This window comes from Cebus imitator, unplaced genomic scaffold (assembly GCF_001604975.1).
Source record: "Cebus imitator isolate Cc_AM_T3 unplaced genomic scaffold, Cebus_imitator-1.0 Scaffold9, whole genome shotgun sequence".
Classification (NCBI taxonomy): Eukaryota; Metazoa; Chordata; class Mammalia; order Primates; family Cebidae; genus Cebus; species Cebus imitator.
This window is the reverse complement of record NW_016107324.1, coordinates 5,442,242-5,459,633: the sequence shown is the minus strand read 5'-3', so window position 1 is coordinate 5,459,633 and position 17,392 is coordinate 5,442,242. Positions and strand designations below refer to the sequence as shown.

Below are 17,392 nucleotides of genomic sequence, written 5' to 3'. Positions count from 1 at the left end.
AAAAATAAAACAAAGAAATCTTCATGACCTTAGAACAAAGGTTTCTTAAAAAGGATATACATGGCCTAAGTATAAAAGAAAAATATTTGATAAATTGGACTGTATTAAAAATTAAAACTGTTTATCCAGTGACACTACTAAGAGAGTAAAAAGGCAAGCCAAGCTACAGAGTGGAAGATACTATTTTTCAATATGTATGAATATATACATAGTTTCAATACAAAGGATTCAGAATATTTAAAGAACTTTTACAAATCAATAAGAAAAAGACACATAGCATATTTCATTTATACAAAGTTCAGAAATAGCACTCCAAAGCTATTGTGTAAGAGCAGAATAGTTCCCATCCTTGGCCAGTCTAGTGATTCATTGGCAAGGGCCATTAGAGGGGCTCCTGGCATTCTGGAATTGTTCTATTTCTTTTTTTTTTTCCCACTACATCCAATTTTAGCATGACATAAGACGACTGGTAATATGCAACATGACTAAAAACACCTTCTAATTAAATTTGGTTTGGCATAAGAATAAACATAGATAAACATATTAGAATTGAGAATCTGAATATAAACCTGTAAATTTACAGTTAATTGATTTGCTGTTCAGTTCCCATGGCAACTTTCTTTTTTTCAATCCCTCCCCTACTCCTTACCCTCCACTGTCCCTTCCCTAGTCCCCCCCGCCGACAGACCTCAGTGTGTGATGCTCCCCTACCTGTGTCCATGTGTTCTCATTGTTCAACACCCACCTATGAGTGAGAACATGTGGTATTTGATTTTCTGTTCTTGTATCTTTCTTTATAAATTACCCAGTCTCCGGTATGTCTTCATAGGAGTATGAAAATGGACTAATACACAAAATAAATGTGTTTAAAGAATACAATAAATTCATGTTAATTGAAACAAATATTTATTATGATACCAATGTATAAATCTTTCTTTTATACCTCGTGGATTGCACAGAGAGTTAGATCAGAGTGTAAGATGAAGGAGGGCAGTGGCCGTCAGTTGGAGACAGATCTTCGGGTTGGGATCCTCATTTGTTTCTCCGGGTTTTCCAGCATTAAATACTTTTCCTTCCCCACTGCTTATATTTCCCTTTCATGAGAACTACGTTCTTGAATAACGACTTGAACAGGAATAGTGTTCTGCACTTTAAATTCGGGAAATGACCAGTTTCCTGTGCCAGAGAAAAATATGTGCTTGAGAATATTATCTATACAATGTACTTTGTACTTCCCGCTCAGCCTTTTCTTTCATCGTGCTGTGTTGTTCAAGTGATCTGATATCAATGTAAATTCCTGACCAGCACGATATGAAGTATTATTATATTGGAGACATAATAGCCTACTGGCATCTCTGTATAAATATTTGTATAATATTAAAAATAAGCCAATTTAACAGAGACATTAAGAAAAAAGTTGACAAATATCTTCATGTAACCTTCTGAACTGCATTTAGAAATCCATTTTATTTCATGTTTTTCACCAGCTGACACTGTGGAACATACTTACGTATGAAATGATACCAGAAAAATTTGGAATATGTGAACTATCTTTATTTCTTTGTTATAATTCGGAACCTCATTAAAAGTTTATTTTCATCTGACATTAAGTTTCTTTACAAATAGGATGACTTATGATACATAAATACATTATTATTTAAATTTTGTAAATCAGTCTTATAAATCATTTTCATTTAAGTGTTCCATTGGTGCCATAAAGAATTGATAGCACCCAGAAAAAGCAGCTTCGAGAGGAATAGTCTTCTTTTCTGAACCTGGATTTTCTATAGAGGTCTTGTCAGATTAGCCTGTCATTTTACTTCTAGCCTGTGTGCTTCTGGTCCATGCCCTGATCTTGTGACATCTCATTGAAATTAAAGCTGTGGTCTGACCAAACTTCACATGCATTGCTCCATTTTTTATTAATACCTTATGATCTAAGTTCTTTCAAGGATTGAGGAGATAGGCAACAATTCCTGCTAGCATCTTAGAGTTTGATCCTCAATAAACTTTTTGTGTCTTCTACTCTTTGTGAATCCCCAAATTTCTGAAATGGGTGGAAGATAAATAAATGAATAGAGAGATTGACATGTATACCAAACATCTGGGGGCTAGCCTGGGATCCTGAGCAGAAAAGATTCAATACATTGTGGAAGATCCAATAGTTAAAAAATAAAATTTTTTGCCAGAAAACCTTGAATTATAATACTTGTTCTGATATCAAGGACTTCTTCAGAAGGTAGAGTCTGTTGAATTGGTTTACTGTTAATATAGGAGCAGAGATGAGAAGACAGGGGCCTAACTTACTCTTTAGTTCTGTTCTCTCCAGTGTTAGTAATAATTATAACCGCATTAGAAGTAATGGAACTATGGCTGTGGATGTAGTAATAGTGGACAGTGATAACCGCCGCAGTAGCAGAAATATCAGGTAATATTTATTAGGCTGTATTTGTGTGCTAGCGCTTTGTAAAGTGCCAACTAACATTGCCTCCATGTAATTGTAATTTTCTCCACTTTTCTGTGAGGCGTGTATGATTATTAACCTGATTTAATGGATGAGGAAACTGAGACTTAAGAGCATTTGGCCTGTCATAAATGCTCACCACAGAGCTAAACTCCACCCCCGGGAAACATCCTATATCTGTATGTGTTTGAGTGGGTATTTCTAGGTGTGCTGGGGGAGGAAGGTGGTGGGTTAATTTTGGAGGCTTCCAAACACCCCACTATAAGCATCATACACTTCCTAATCTTCATTCTTTTTGAAACTGATTTCTCCCTTGGGTTTGGTGTATCCCTGACCATTCAGGAAAGAGACATCAGTCACCCAAAACAATACAAGGAACACAAGATCTTCATGAACCAAATGATACTTGGAATGAATACACCAATAAGAATTTATTGCCAAAAGATTACTTCATTAAAAAAATTTTAAAATAAAGAACATGGAATTATTTCAATCCTTGAGAAAACTAGCTGTATACATGCCTGCCAGAGGTATCTCTAGCAAAATATATCACTTCTAAGAGTAAATGCCTCACTTAATTTTAGATTCCTTGGGGGAACTAAGAGTTAAGTAAAACATGCACCAATTTTCTTAGATTTATTTTTAAGTATTTTCTTTTTTAGCTTATTATTATTATTATTATTTGCTCTGATCATGGGAGTGTACATTTTCACTGAAACACAACTCTGGAATTATCAGTATTAAAAATTTATGAGTCAAAAGGACCTTGACAAAACCTTGGGACTGTGGCTGGAAATGGAAATGGCTACAGAGATTCCTAAGTCAAAAAAAAATGAGTAAAATGGGCCTTGTATTAAAACAAAAACAAAAACAGAAACAACAGTACTGTTAGAATACATGGCAATTAACATTCAGCTTTGTTGTACAGGCGATAGGGAATAGTGGTGACTGTGGCAAAATGAAGGGAACATATGGCTTCCTCAGCTCCAACTTACTATTATTCAGATAGATAGGCCCTGTGTTAATTTTCTCCAAGTGTTTGAAGAGAGGCTATAATTATTGACTTTTATATGAATACATTTATTTTTAAAAATGTTAGCAATTGAATCAATATTTTAACCACATTGTGCTATTTTAAAACATACCTCTACTGCTTTTGACCTCTGCTTTAGATTAACTCATTGCCTTAGGCCAATGGAACTTAAATATATTGTTAAAAAAATTATTTTATAGACTGAGCTGTGAGATGAATTTTTGGCAATGAAGACTGTGGAAATGAGCTAGAAGTTAAATGCAACAAAAATTTAAACATTTAAGAAATTAGCAAAATACACACTTAGGATTGTATTTCACTGCAGACATCTCAATAAATTTCCTAACTTTCACCTTTAATTTTAGTAACTTTATGCATAATCGTAATTATATCAAAAATGGTCCTGATTCCTATTTCATCTTCTGCCCAGTTTTGCTCTTGGTGTTCCTGTCACCCAAGTATTAAATATCTCCAAAACTCTTTGCCTTGTATGTAATGTACCAGTCATATGCTGACAAATGATGAATTCTTTCCCCTGAAAATTCCTGAAGAACTCTGTTCTTTCATATGTATTTTCTGTTATATTGAGGTCAAATAGAATGCGCTATGACAATGTGGTAATTATCTTCACATCTTGGTCAAGTTCCAGCCAAAGGAGTTTTTCATTTTTATTTTTTGATTTGGATGGAATAATGAAAAATTATCTTCACCTAAGCTCTGAGATGATAGTGATGTTCATTTTGAATTAATAATTGGTCTGAAAAATAGTAAAACATCTTTTGGTGAGAAATTGAGCAGATATTAAAAGACTCAATAACTGACACAAAAAATCCTTTTGCTTCTGAATAACAAGGAAACAGCAACAATCAAAGTGTATAGAATCCTTCACGTATTTTTGTGACTAGGCTACTAATTGCTTCCTTGATTGATATAAGCAGGATTAAATGTGCCAATTAGCACAGTCTGAAAGGGCACTATAGATGCTGGTTGTTAAAGGGTGATTTTGAAATTACCTATTTACTTCCAGCTTTCAGAAGGAAGACTTAAACCTCTTAAAAAAATGTCAAACAATTTTCATGATTTTGTGTTCTGAGCAAAACATCTAAAATCTGTCTTCACTGTTGTATAAAATGAGGACCTTGGGAAAAAGAAATGCTTGGTCAGAAATGCTAACAAGTTCCAGATTTCCTTTCGTATACAGTCAAATAAAAAGTTCCATATTGTCACGGAGGATAAGAAGATAAAAAGTCAGATAAAGACATGGTTTACTTTCTTAGTTTGTATGTTCCCTTCTAACTCATATCTTGATTCATTGTTACTACTTGCTCGCTTCAATTTATCCATTTCAGAATGTGATTGAGTTCAGTTTATGAAGAAAAGGTTTATAAATGCAGAGGTGAAGTTTAAGCTTTGCTTGCACGAGAGGTTACCTGTTTACTATGTGGTCAATATGAAATGTAAACTGTGTAAACTAGGCAAATAAACCACCATGTAGTTTTAAGAGTAAATGGAATGAGATAAAGAACATTTTTGCTATGAGTATGTGGAAATATTCAAGAAAAACAAAACTAACACAAAAAATGAAACCGAATAATACTAATAAAATGAACTCTTAAAGTTAGAAAATTCTAAATCTTTTTTCATCCATTATTCTTTAGATAAGAGTTCAAAAATTGTATCACATGTTTCCAATAAGCAAATTAGAGTGACATCCAATACATATTCATTTTATTTATTTCAGCTGATGTTGAAGAGTTGGGGCTATTCCTTCTGATCTGTTGTTGTAGTTACAGAATCTGAAACATGAATTGATTGTATCAGGAATAAATGTGGTCCTGAGTTCATGCTAGGAGTGAGATCTTGTGGTTCATTTGTTTTATTTTAAATAATCTTGTTTCTCTTTTTATATAAGTTACAACAGCTTATAGCTAAATATTCCAAACATTAGCAAGTGTACAAAGGTCACCTTCCTACCACCTAAAGGTAACTCTACCCATTGCATGTTGGTAAATGCCACCTACTTTTCTCTCAATATCAATGCACACTTATATTATCCATGAGTATATATGTATATATTCTTACGCATCTGCATATATTTATGTATACAGCAAGTATGCCACTTAATAAATTTTTTCACCAGACAATATTTTATAGACATCCGTTGTATACACATGTGTGTATATATTTTTATCACATTCCATTTATGATTGCACTTTTGCTATAGTCTAATTTGAATGTATAATAATATGTTTAATGACTCTTTCAGTGATGGGCATTTGGATTGCTTCCAGTTTTTCCACTTTGGTAATCAATACAATGATTCCCCTTGTTTAAATATTTTTCTTGGAATAAAGTCATAGAAGTAGTATTGCTGGGTTCAAGAAAATGCCCACTTATTTTTCTTTTCATTTTTTGAGATAGGATCTCACTCTGTCACCCAGGCTGGAGTACAGTGGTGCGTGTGATCATGGCTCAGTGCAGCCTCAAATTCCTGAGCTCAAGTGAACCTCCCACTTCAGCCTCCTAAGTAACTAGGACTTCAGGTGTATGCCACCAGGCCAAGCAAACTTTAAAAATCTTTGTAAAGACGAGGTCTCACTGTGTTGCCGAGGCTGACCTCTAACTCCTGGCCTTAAGGGATCCTGCCTGGGACTTTCAAAGTGCTAGGATTATAGACCTGAGCCACCATGCTGGCTGGAAATACCGATTTAAAAATTTGAGATATGTTATCAAGTGGCCCTCTTAAATGTACCATATTATTCTTATTTGCCATGTCCTGAGGGTGATAATGGATTGTGTCTTGAGGACATAAACCAAATTTGCTAGATGGAAATTCTCTTCTCCTTTTTCTCCTCTAAACTTTCTTTTTCAAAGTTCAATGTAAAGAAATTATTCTATTCTTTTTCTTTGTGTGTGTGAAAATAATAGCTTATTTAGCCATTGGCCAAAACTTAGTGACCACTGAGAAGATTCCAAATCTTTGAATTACTAAAGGGCTTATTTGCCTACCATAGAGATGTGGAGAGCTGGGACCTGAACCCAGAAATTTAAATTCTTGCTTCTTAAAAGGCTGGGGGTGGGGATGAAAGGGAAAGGAAATTCTTTCATTCCTTCTTGAAGTGTCTTCCTGGGAAATATTGGCAGGGATATCTATCTATCTATCTATCTATCATCTATTTTATCAATGAATCAACCAACCTATGTATCTTCGATCTATCTATTTATCTCTAATTTCTAAGAGAATCACTTCAGAATTTCTGGCCCTTTTGTTATTTTATTAGAAATGCAATTTTCCATTAAATTTTTGTCTTCTTGCGCTTTGCAAATCTCAGAAGTTTAAGAAACATGTGACTCTAAACACTTACTTCACAACTTTGAGATCCTGGTTGATAAATTTAATTTACAAATACTTGATGATTTCAGGCCCTGCCCCAACATTGTAAAGGAAGTATAATTCCCAAATAGAAGCAGCAATGCACAAGGGTTTCTGTGTTACAACAAAACTATTATAGCAACAATTGAATTTTTATACTTTGGTTTCTTGTAAAAAAGTTAGTTTAATTCTGCTCACCACCTAGTCATTTTATTAACCTAATGTAACTTTTGTAATATCCTCTTGTTTTATGCAGGCATTCTTACACCGAATGAACCAGTGTGCAGCATCAAAAGTTGACAAAAATGTGACAGAAGAAACAGTGAAGGTGAGGAGGTACAATTGGCCCTCAACCTGAGCACAAGTTTCCTAGAGATAAAGTTTGCCGGTGGCATGGTACTTCACAGTCCTTCAGTTGATCAGTAGTTCCAGCATAAATTACTGTGCCCATCAGTTGTATTGGTAATAATTTTAAAAAGGAGAACTAGGGTTCAGGAAAAGAGACAGGAGGTTACAAGAATGGCAGAGAGGTCAGAGATACTTATTTTTATTTATTTATTTATTTTTACCAAGGCCTTGGGAACATTTGAACAGAGGAAGAAAAATAAATTGGAGGCTAAGAACCTCAGTGTCTTCAAGAAGGAGGGAGCTGAGCTATGTAAGAGGATTGTTAGAAGTGGCTCAGGAAGGCAGGGTGTGGGCAAATGCAACTTCCAGTGTCTGTGATCACTAAAGAATGAAAGATTTCAGTGGTTCATTTCACATAATATCCTTAATTGAGAAACAGACATATAATCATTTCTTTAAAACTGCAAGGAAGGAAAATTGTGAAGAGTTTTGAAAAAAAAAGATGCTAAATGAAAATTAATTATACTATAATGATTATTCATTTAAATTATCGGTAGTATTCTTGATATTTATGATGCTAACTTATTGTTTTATTTTGCTGGAAATACAAAACCTTCTAAGGATTTTTAAAGGTTCTTCTGATTCTATTTCCCCATGAGTAAAATACCTAACTTTCAAATTCTCCTCCCAGGAGAATATTTTAGTTAGCTTGTTTTTGGTTGTAAGCTGGAGAAACCTCTTACTCAAATTGAATTGAAGACACTTTGGCTCACATATCAAGGACTCCAGACAGAAGAGAAGTACGTTTAGCACCTGTGACCCAGAGAGGCCAGCATGGTTGCTAGATCCTCTCCAGCAAATCACTGTCAGCAGGTTATCAGCTTTGTGTTCAAGCTGATTCTTCCTGTGGCTGCAGAATGACTCTGCAAGCTGTCCCAGCTTTTACTTCTGCATGTGGCATCTTCCGGAGGGAAAAGAGGAATGTCCATTCTGGTGTGTCCTTCTTAGGAACAAAGATACCCTTCCCAGAAAAGCCTGCCAGCAATTCTGCTGGTTTCCATGCAGCCCAGCCTTGAGAAGGCAGTGGGATACCTGGCTTGGATTGGGCCGCTGAGGCCTTGCCCTGAGAGCCAGCCAGGGGCTCTTGGTTCCCAGAGTTGTATCTGTGGCCTGGAGGGGAAGTCCAGACAAAATCAAGGCTCTGCTGGCAAGGTGGGAGGAAGGCATGGATGTGCGATTTTCAGGTTAGAGAGAGAATACTATGTGATCATAAGACTTAAAAAAATGCTTCACTACTGAGCTTACTTACACATGTGTTTATTTACAGATGTTGTTCTCAAACATTGAAGACATCCTTGCAGTACATAAAGAATTCTTAAAAGTTGTGGAAGAATGCTTACACCCTGAACCTAATGCTCAACAAGAAGTGGGAATCTGCTTTCTTCACTTTGTAGGATACATTTCTGTTCACTTTAAAAGTTCCTTTCCCCTCAATTTTAAGATTTAGCTTGTGGCATAGTGGTATGTGTGAATTCAGTATTAGAAATAAAATCTGACACCAAAAGTTTGGGGTCTTTCAAGGCCAATGAAATCTCCCACTTAGAGCCAGAAATGGGGAGAGTGCCTCACATCATCCATTTTACTCAGTGAAGAATAAACAGCCTTTTCTTTTCCCCGACAAGTTAGTTCTTCGCATCCTCTGTAGCTTTGAATTCTAATGAATATTCAGGCTGTTCATAATGAATGAATTTTTATGTTTCGCTCAAACATAGAGCATTTTTCTTTTGAGGCAGAAAATCCTCACTCCTATAATGGCACGATGAGCCTTTTATTAGTCAGAATGTTCCCTTGTTAACAACTTGTGACAAACCTGGAGTTGAATAAACCCAGTAGCAGGAATTTTCCCCAAGGGTTTCTCAGAAGATTGTACTGAGCAGTGCGGCTGCAATAACCAACCAGTACTCATTTGTTTCAAATTACACATCCTATGCCAGTATGATCATTTTTGTCTCTTTATATATGATGCCCTGAAATTATTTATGCAATTAATTTGCAAAATAAAAAGACACCTGTATAGTGAAAATTGTTTTCAGAGCTAAAGGGCATTCACACCAAAAAAAAAAAAAAAAAAAAGTCCTGCTATTTATACCATTGCATTGATGCTAATTTTGAGAATACCAGTTTGAATCCATGTGCTTATCAAAATGCTAGACAATTAATGTTTTGTTTAAAAATGTGTAAGAGTAGTCATAGAAATCAAGTTTTGTGTATTTTTAATTTTCCATCTAGTCTTTTAGAAACATTTCGATAGTTTCAAAATCTGTCTTTATGTAGTGAGCCGGCTCTGTGTTCTTTTTGTAATCAGAAAATATTTCATGAAAATAATTATATTAAAAGGAGAGGCTCACTGGGTGTAGGAAGATCAAGCTGTGTTTTTCTTGGGCACAGCTGGAAGCCACGGGTGTTTGTGTCCACTCACTAAAGCCTACTTGATTTCACGAAGGAATCAAAAGAATCAGAATCTTCTGCCAGCCGGAGTAGTTGCTATCTCAGTCCAGGGCTGCGCCTGGGAATCTAGCACCCTGACATCCATTTCCTTAGTAACACTTTATGAATCTGTCATCCCTGAAGTTAGCTAAACTATTTCTGAAGTTGTTTTTTTTTTTTTTTTTCTGGCTCATGTCATTTCTTGAGATAAATGATTCAATATATTTTCTGCTGGTTATATAAAGCAGCACTTAATGTTTCTCAGTGCATGCCTTTGAAATTTCAATGGGCACCCTTTTGTTCTAATATTTGATCGATAAATTTTTTGTGCCTTTCTTTTATTGGTGCTCTTTGGATGATAATGCACTTTAAGGAAATATTACAAATGAGAGGGAGCTTAGAGATCATGATGTCACAAATCCCCTTGTTTTGAAAGAATACCTTCTGTTTATCTGTGAAGGCTATTTATTTTGTTTCTACTTTAGTGACAGCTCTGTTAGAAAATCTCTATGTTGATCCCAAATCTGCCCATAATTGCCCTTGCAACATCCACCTCAAGATCCTAGCTTTATATTTGGAGCTACATAGAATTGTCAGTCCTTTACAATAGAATGCTGTTTGAAAGTAGTCATGATTTCCTGACTTTTCTATTTCTACAAATATCACTATCTGAAACAAACTCTCAGATGTGGTATCTTCAGGGTCTGTCATTAGATATTTTTCAGGTTGTCAGTGTCTCTCTTAAGCACAACTGTCTAGACTGGTGTATATGAGCTGCAGGGTCCTGTGTGTCTCTATTTCTGTACAATCTGGCACTTGCTTTCCCTTCACCAGAAGACTTTCTTCCCTCTCCCTGCGTAGGAATCATGGATTCATCTCCCTGGACCCTGCTCAGATCGATTGACCTTTCTCCTACATAGTTTCCTTCTTCAGTTTTCACAAATAACAGCAAGAATATGTATGTAATTTCTTCCTCTTTTTAAGCTGTAACTGAATCCTCATGGCAAAGTTCAGCCCTCTCTTTTCTGTGCTTTGCCACCCTTTGGTTCATTTGTCTACAATTGAATTCATCATGGTGGAATATAATTGATATATGTCTCCCTTTCTAGGCTATTCATCATGGGTCAAGGAAAATAAATAAAATTTGTATATAGATGCATACACACCGTATAGCTCTTAAAACGTAGTAAACAGAAAAGTTTCTTTTTGCATACCACATAGGTTAAAATTGCAGAATGATTAATAAGATAACTCATTTATTCTTACTTGAATTCACAGAAAGACAAGTTTCGTATCTATGATGAATATTGTAGTAACCATGAGAAGGCACAAAAATTACTTCTTGAACTCAACAAAATAAGAACAATCCGGACATTTCTTTTGGTAAGTGTATATTTCTATGTGACTGTATGTTGATATGTGTTGCTAGGCCCAGTGAGAGCCAGTGAATAGCATCAATATGGTATAAACAACTATGGGATAACTCTGTTAGCTTCCTCAGGCAAGGAAGCAAGAGTCCTTTGATAAAAATAAAAGTGAGAGCTGGGATCAGCTCGTGTTTGGGGTAGCACTGCTAATGCCCTCTTGTGGTTGATTATGAATTATCTGTGAGACCCCACAGGTTCCTAGTGAGAGAGGAACTTCTGCCAGAGTTCATCACTGCTTTATAGCCTCAGTTCCCTTGGGCATCCTTATGTCTGCTGAGAGAGCTGTAGGTAGGGCAGTAATAGGAAGGAAGCAAATTGTGGATATAGTAGAAAATAAGTGTAAAATTTAACCTTTTTCCTGCATACATTCTGTATTTTTTTTTTCATAAAAACAACAAGAATATATGTTTAATTTCTTTAGTTTAGCACAAATAAATGCATATTTTGGCTGTCACATGGGCAAACTAATCGCCAGTGAGGAGCAGATTGTAATTGTGCAATTCAGTGATATTTAGCAGAGTGTGGAGTTATACAGCCGTATCCCAAATTCAGCTTTAGGTCATTTTTGTCACCTCAGAAAGACTTCCATGTCCCTTTATAGCCTATCTCTGTTCCCACCACTAGCACCGGGAACACACTGATTTGTTTTTATCCCTATAGATTGCATTTTCTGGCGATTTTATATAAATGGAATCATACAATATAATCTTTAGTGCTGACCTTCTTTCACTCAGTAAAATGTTTTCAAAGTTCATCCTTGCTATAGCATGTATCCATGTTTCATTCATTTTATTTTATTATTTCCTATTATTACTTTTGAGACTGAGTCTCACTCTGTCACCCAGGCTGGGGTGCCCAGGCTGGAGTGCAGTGGCACAATCTTGGCTCACTGCAACCTCCTCCTCCTGGGTTCAAGTGATTCTCCTGCCTCAGCCTCCTGAGTGGCTGAGACTACAGGCAACCGCCAACAAGCCCAGCTAATGTTTTGTATTTTTAGTAGAGATTAGGTTTCACCATGTTAGTCGGGATGGTCTCAATCTCCTGACCTTGTGATTCACCTGCCCCAGCCTCCTAGGGTGCTGGGATTACAGGTATGAGCCACCATTCCTGGTCCTCATTCATTTTAATTGCAAAATCACTTTCCATGGTATGGATATGCTGTATTTTGTTTATCTATTTGCCTGTCAGTGAAAACTGGGCCTGGGTCTAGTTGGGCTCCTATAAAGAATGCTGTTATGAGCATTTATGTTCAAATCTTTGAGTGGACATTATATTTTTATTCTTTTGGATAGACACTAAAGTGGAATTGAATACTGTGATAAATGATAAGCTCAAGTTTAACTAATTAAGAAACTGCCCAACTATTTGTCATTGTGGCTGTTGCATATTCACTGGTAATGCACGAGGATTTCAGTTTCTCAATATCTTTGCCAACACTTGGCATTTTCAGTTTTTCTGATTACAGCCATGCTAGTGGGTGTGTAGCACTCTCATGGTGGTTTAAATTTGTATTTTGCCAGTGACTGATTACATTAAGCATGCTTTCATGTACTTATTAAATGTTCATGTCTCCTTTAATAAAATGTTTATTCAAACCTTTTACCCATTTTAAAATTGGGATGTTTGTTGTATATTGAGCTATAAATGTTTGTTATTTCAGATATAAGTCCTGTATCAGGCATATAATATGCAAATATTTCCTCCCAGTGTGGTTTGTCTGTTTTTAAAATATCACCTTTTAAAAATCAGAAATTTTACATTTTGATGAAGTCTAATTTATTACATTTTTTTCTGTTAAGACCATGCTTTTGTTGTCATATGTAAGAAATTTGTATTCAGGTCTTGTACTTACTTTTTTTTTCTTTGTTTTCTCCTTTTGATGCTATTGTGATTGAAATTATCTTAATATTATTTTAAAATTGTTCACTGCTAGTATATAGAAATTTAATTGACTTTTGTTTATTGATCTTGGATCCTTTGATCTAAATTTATGTGTTTAAGTAGTTATTTTGTAGCTTGTTTAGGATATTTTGCATATAGGATCAATTATCTGATAATAAGGATGATTTTACTCCTTCCTTTTCATTGTGGATGATTTTTTTTTCTTGTCTTATTGCACTGACTAGAACCTTCAGCATAATGTTGAATAAAACTTGTAAAAGCAGGCACCCCTGCCATGTTTCTGATCTCAGTGTGAAAACATTCAGTCCTTCCCCATTAAGTATGATGTTAGCTATTGATTTTTTAGTAGATGTTCTTTCTTATGTTGAGGAATTTTCATTATATTTCTAGTTCATGTTATGTGATGTGAATAATAATGTTCATATAAATCGACAATGCCATGAATTATATGCACTGATAATTCTATGAATTACTATCCATATTATTCATATTGTTTAATGATCCAATTATTGAGAATGAGACATTGAAATCTCCATGTATAATTAATTTATATATTTCACCCTTTCATTCTGTCAATTTTTGTTTGCTGTATTTTCAGTCTCTGATGTTAGATATGCATGCATTCATAATTGTTATATTCATATTTCTATTTATCATCATGAAATGGTCTTCTTTGTCCCTGTGATGTTTCTCCTGTTAAAGCCTATTTTTCGTAATAATATTATAGCTAGGAGAGCTCTCTTGCTGTTTGTATGTTGTATCTTTTTCCATTACTTTACTTACAAGCTATTCATGATCTTTGAAATGACTCTGGCAGATGGCATATTGTTGGATCTGCTTTTTATCCAGTCTGACAGTCTCTGGGGCCCTCGGTTTATTTGCTTTTAATGTAATTATCAATATGGTGGTATTTACATGTGACATTTTAGTATTTTTTCCTACATGTCTTTTTTGTTTGTTTCTCTGTTCTTCTTTTACCACCTACTTTTGTGTCAGTCAAGCATTTTTTTCATGTACTATTTTGATTCCTCTCAATTTTTAAACTATATTGTTAAGAGTTTTTTAGGTGATTGCTCTAGGAACTACACTATGCATCTTAACATATCAAATCCATATTAGGTTAATACTGACTTAATTCCAGTTAAATATAGGGGAAATTTGGCTACAATATTTCCTGAATGGAAATGGAAAATGTTCCATTTCATCTCTCCTCTATTGTGCTATTATTGCCATATATATTATGTTATATATATTATAAACTTCACAACACCATGTTACAATTATTGCTTTCTATATTCTTCTACAGCCTTTTATGTTTACATATTTATTTACTAGCTCTGGTGCTCTTATTTCTTCCTGTGTATTTGACTCTGATATTAGGCTTTTCAGCCTGAAGTACTTCCCTTAGCATTTCTTGTAGGTCCTTTCTGCTAGCAATGACTTTGCTCATTTTTTTTTTTTTTAAATCTGCGAAGGTCCTTGTTTTGCATTCATTTTTGAAGACTAGTTTTATTTGGACATATAACTTTTTGATTGATAAATTTTTTTCTCAGTCAATGATTTGAATATATCATTCTACTACCTTATGACTTCCATTGTTCCTGATGATAAGGCGTCTGCTATAATTGTATGGTTGTTATACTTTATATGATGGGTCATTTAGCTCTTTTTTGCTACTTTCCACATTTTCTCTTTGTGTTTGTCTAGGTGTGGATATGATTATACAGTTTTTATTTATACTTGAGCTTTTTGAATCTATAGATTAATTTTTCATCAAATCTGGAAAGATTTTAGCCATTATTTTAGAAATATTTACCTGACCCTTTTGTTTTCTTCTTTGGTGACTCCAATTACACACATGTTGGTAAGCTTAATGTTTTCTCTTGGTTCCTGATGCACTTTTTATTTTCCTACAATCTCCTGGGCTCAAGTGGTCCTCTTACCTCAGCCTCCCAAAGTGCTGAGACTACAGGCATGAGCCACTGTGCCTGATCAGGAAACATATTATTTATATATGTATAAGGAGCTGGCTCTAATAAGCCAGTATAATGTGATAGCCAACCTTTGGTATTATGAATTGAGTTCAAAATCTATACAGTACTAATACACAAGACAATATAAGTGGGCTAGACAGCCCTGAATGATTTTAGGGCACTTCAGTCCAGAGGTAGGTGAGGGATGCCTGCTTTACAGGGATGCTAACGTACTGGAATGGAAACATCCCTGGAAATATAATGAGATGTAGATAGTTGTGTTTCATAGGATTCCCCTGGGGAAAATACCATACAGAGATTGAAAGAATATTTTGATAACCTGATTGCAGTAGGGAGTGAAACTTCCAAAGAGCATGCTTGTGTAAGAGCATGTATTTACTGCTATGCCTTCTGAGGTGTCTGGGTGGAGTTACATTCATAGCTCTGATTTTGCTGACTTAGACACAAAAATTGAGGCTGATATGCAGTTTCACAGGACAGCAGAAAATTGTTCTGCTACCATCGTCTTCTTTTGCACCCTTTCCTGATCAACACTCAGCCTCTCCTCTCAATGGACCTGAAACTGTTTTAAAAATTGTAGTATGAAAGTTGCTAACTTAGTTTGATATTTGAGGGGCTCTCTTCTCCCTCTGTTAGATATTTATTAAATAGTTTGTCTGTTATAGAAACTGCAGAAAGAGGCTTAGGCCGGGCATGGTGGCTCAAGCCTGTAATCCCAGCACTTTGGGAGGCCGAAGCGGGCGGATCACAAGGTCAAGAGATTGAGACCATCCTGGCCAACATGGTGAAACCCCGTCTCTACTAAAATTATAAAAATTAGCTGGGCATGGTGGCACATGCCTGTGGTCCCAGCTACTCAGGAGGCTGAGGCAGGAGAATTGTTTGAACCCAGGAGGCAGAGGTTGCAGTGAGCCGAGATTGTGCCACTGCACTCCAGCCTGGCGACAGAGTAAGACTTTGTCTCAAAAAAAAAAAGAAAAAAAAAGAAAGAAAAAGAAGATTTGGGCAAGTTTCAAGTCTGTTTCGTTGCATGTTCCTTATTAAGGTGGAGGCTTTATTTATCAGAGTCAGTTTTCTCTTGACCACCTATTTATCATCAGTGAAAGCTGCTTCAGTTTTACCCCACTCTGATTCCTGATTTTGAAATTTCTTCATTCATCTTGCCTCTGTGGAGATCCTGGCTGACCTCCTTCTCTGACACTGGCTGCCCAGTGTCTTTAGTGCAGTGTGATAGCAAAAAGTGACTCAGAGATCACTTTCTTAAAACCTACCCTATTTATGGAGAGGAAAACTAGAATTCTGAAGTCAGTTCAATTTGTATAACTAGTCAGTTGCAGAGCCTGAGTTAGAACCCAACTGTCTTGAAACTTGCTCTTCTACAGTATACCTTTCTTTATAAGCAAAATCAGTCTATCTATTTATGTACCAATCATCTGTTTATCCATCCACTTATCCATCCATCCATCCATTCATTCATCTCTCTATCTCTTTCTCCACCTCTTTTTCCTCAGACTTCACACTCAGGAGAATATAAGTGCATTAATTTTTAAGATACAGATTGAAAATAGTTCTGTAACTAGCATTTCTCTTTGTCTTTCTGTGAATATTTGTGACTGAATATGCTCTTCTTAGAGAAAGGAAGCATATACAGACATATGCTTTCACTAGTTTTCAGTATTTTATGGTAGAAGAAAGTTTTACAGCCTGAGATTTTAAAAATGTAATTAATTATGATTATTTTCACCCAAAGAACTGCATGCTGCTTGGAGGACGGAAGAACACAGATGTTCCCTTGGAAGGATATTTAGTAACACCAATACAAAGAATATGCAAGTACCCTCTCATTTTGAAGGTATTTTATGTGCTACCTCACTATTGCCATTTCCTTGTACCTGCATATTTTGCTGATGATCTTTTTAAAAAATTCTTTTAAAGAGTCTGTTATTCTAAAGGAAGGGCAGATCGTAAGTATTGGAAAAAAGTGGCCATTTTATCACACATTTATATATAGTATAGGAAGCAGATTTTCAGTGGAAAAGCCACTGAAAGAGCTTTTAGTGCTCTTCGTATAAAACACATTTGTTTGAGTTTCATTTAGAGGAAATGCATTAGCTTCAAGATAGATCCCATTAAGTTCATTATGACTAGTTTATATAGCATTTTGTAGGATCTTTTATTTTAAATAAATTCACTGCTGACATATTTTCGATTTCCTCAAACTTTGATGACTTTGCGACATTAATGAAATTAAGGTCAAAAATCACAAAATTGCAGAACCAGGATTTAAAATTATTATTACAAGGGAATAGAGGCCGGGCACGGTGGCTCACGCCTGTAATCCCAGCACTTTGGGAGGCCGAGGCG

At 35.5% G+C, this 17,392-nt stretch overlaps 1 protein-coding gene across 1 annotated transcript in view; it reads left to right on the top strand.

Annotated features, from left to right (window-relative positions):
- PREX2 (phosphatidylinositol-3,4,5-trisphosphate dependent Rac exchange factor 2) overlaps positions 1 to 17,392 on the top strand; it is a 293,374-nt gene that overhangs the window by 56,828 nt on the left and 219,154 nt on the right. The window contains exons 2-5 of the mRNA XM_017544858.2: positions 7,127 to 7,198; positions 8,546 to 8,668; positions 10,984 to 11,088; positions 16,779 to 16,880. Of these exons, the coding sequence (XP_017400347.1) occupies positions 7,127 to 7,198; positions 8,546 to 8,668; positions 10,984 to 11,088; positions 16,779 to 16,880 (402 nt within the window). The remainder of the gene's footprint in view (positions 1 to 7,126; positions 7,199 to 8,545; positions 8,669 to 10,983; positions 11,089 to 16,778; positions 16,881 to 17,392) is intronic.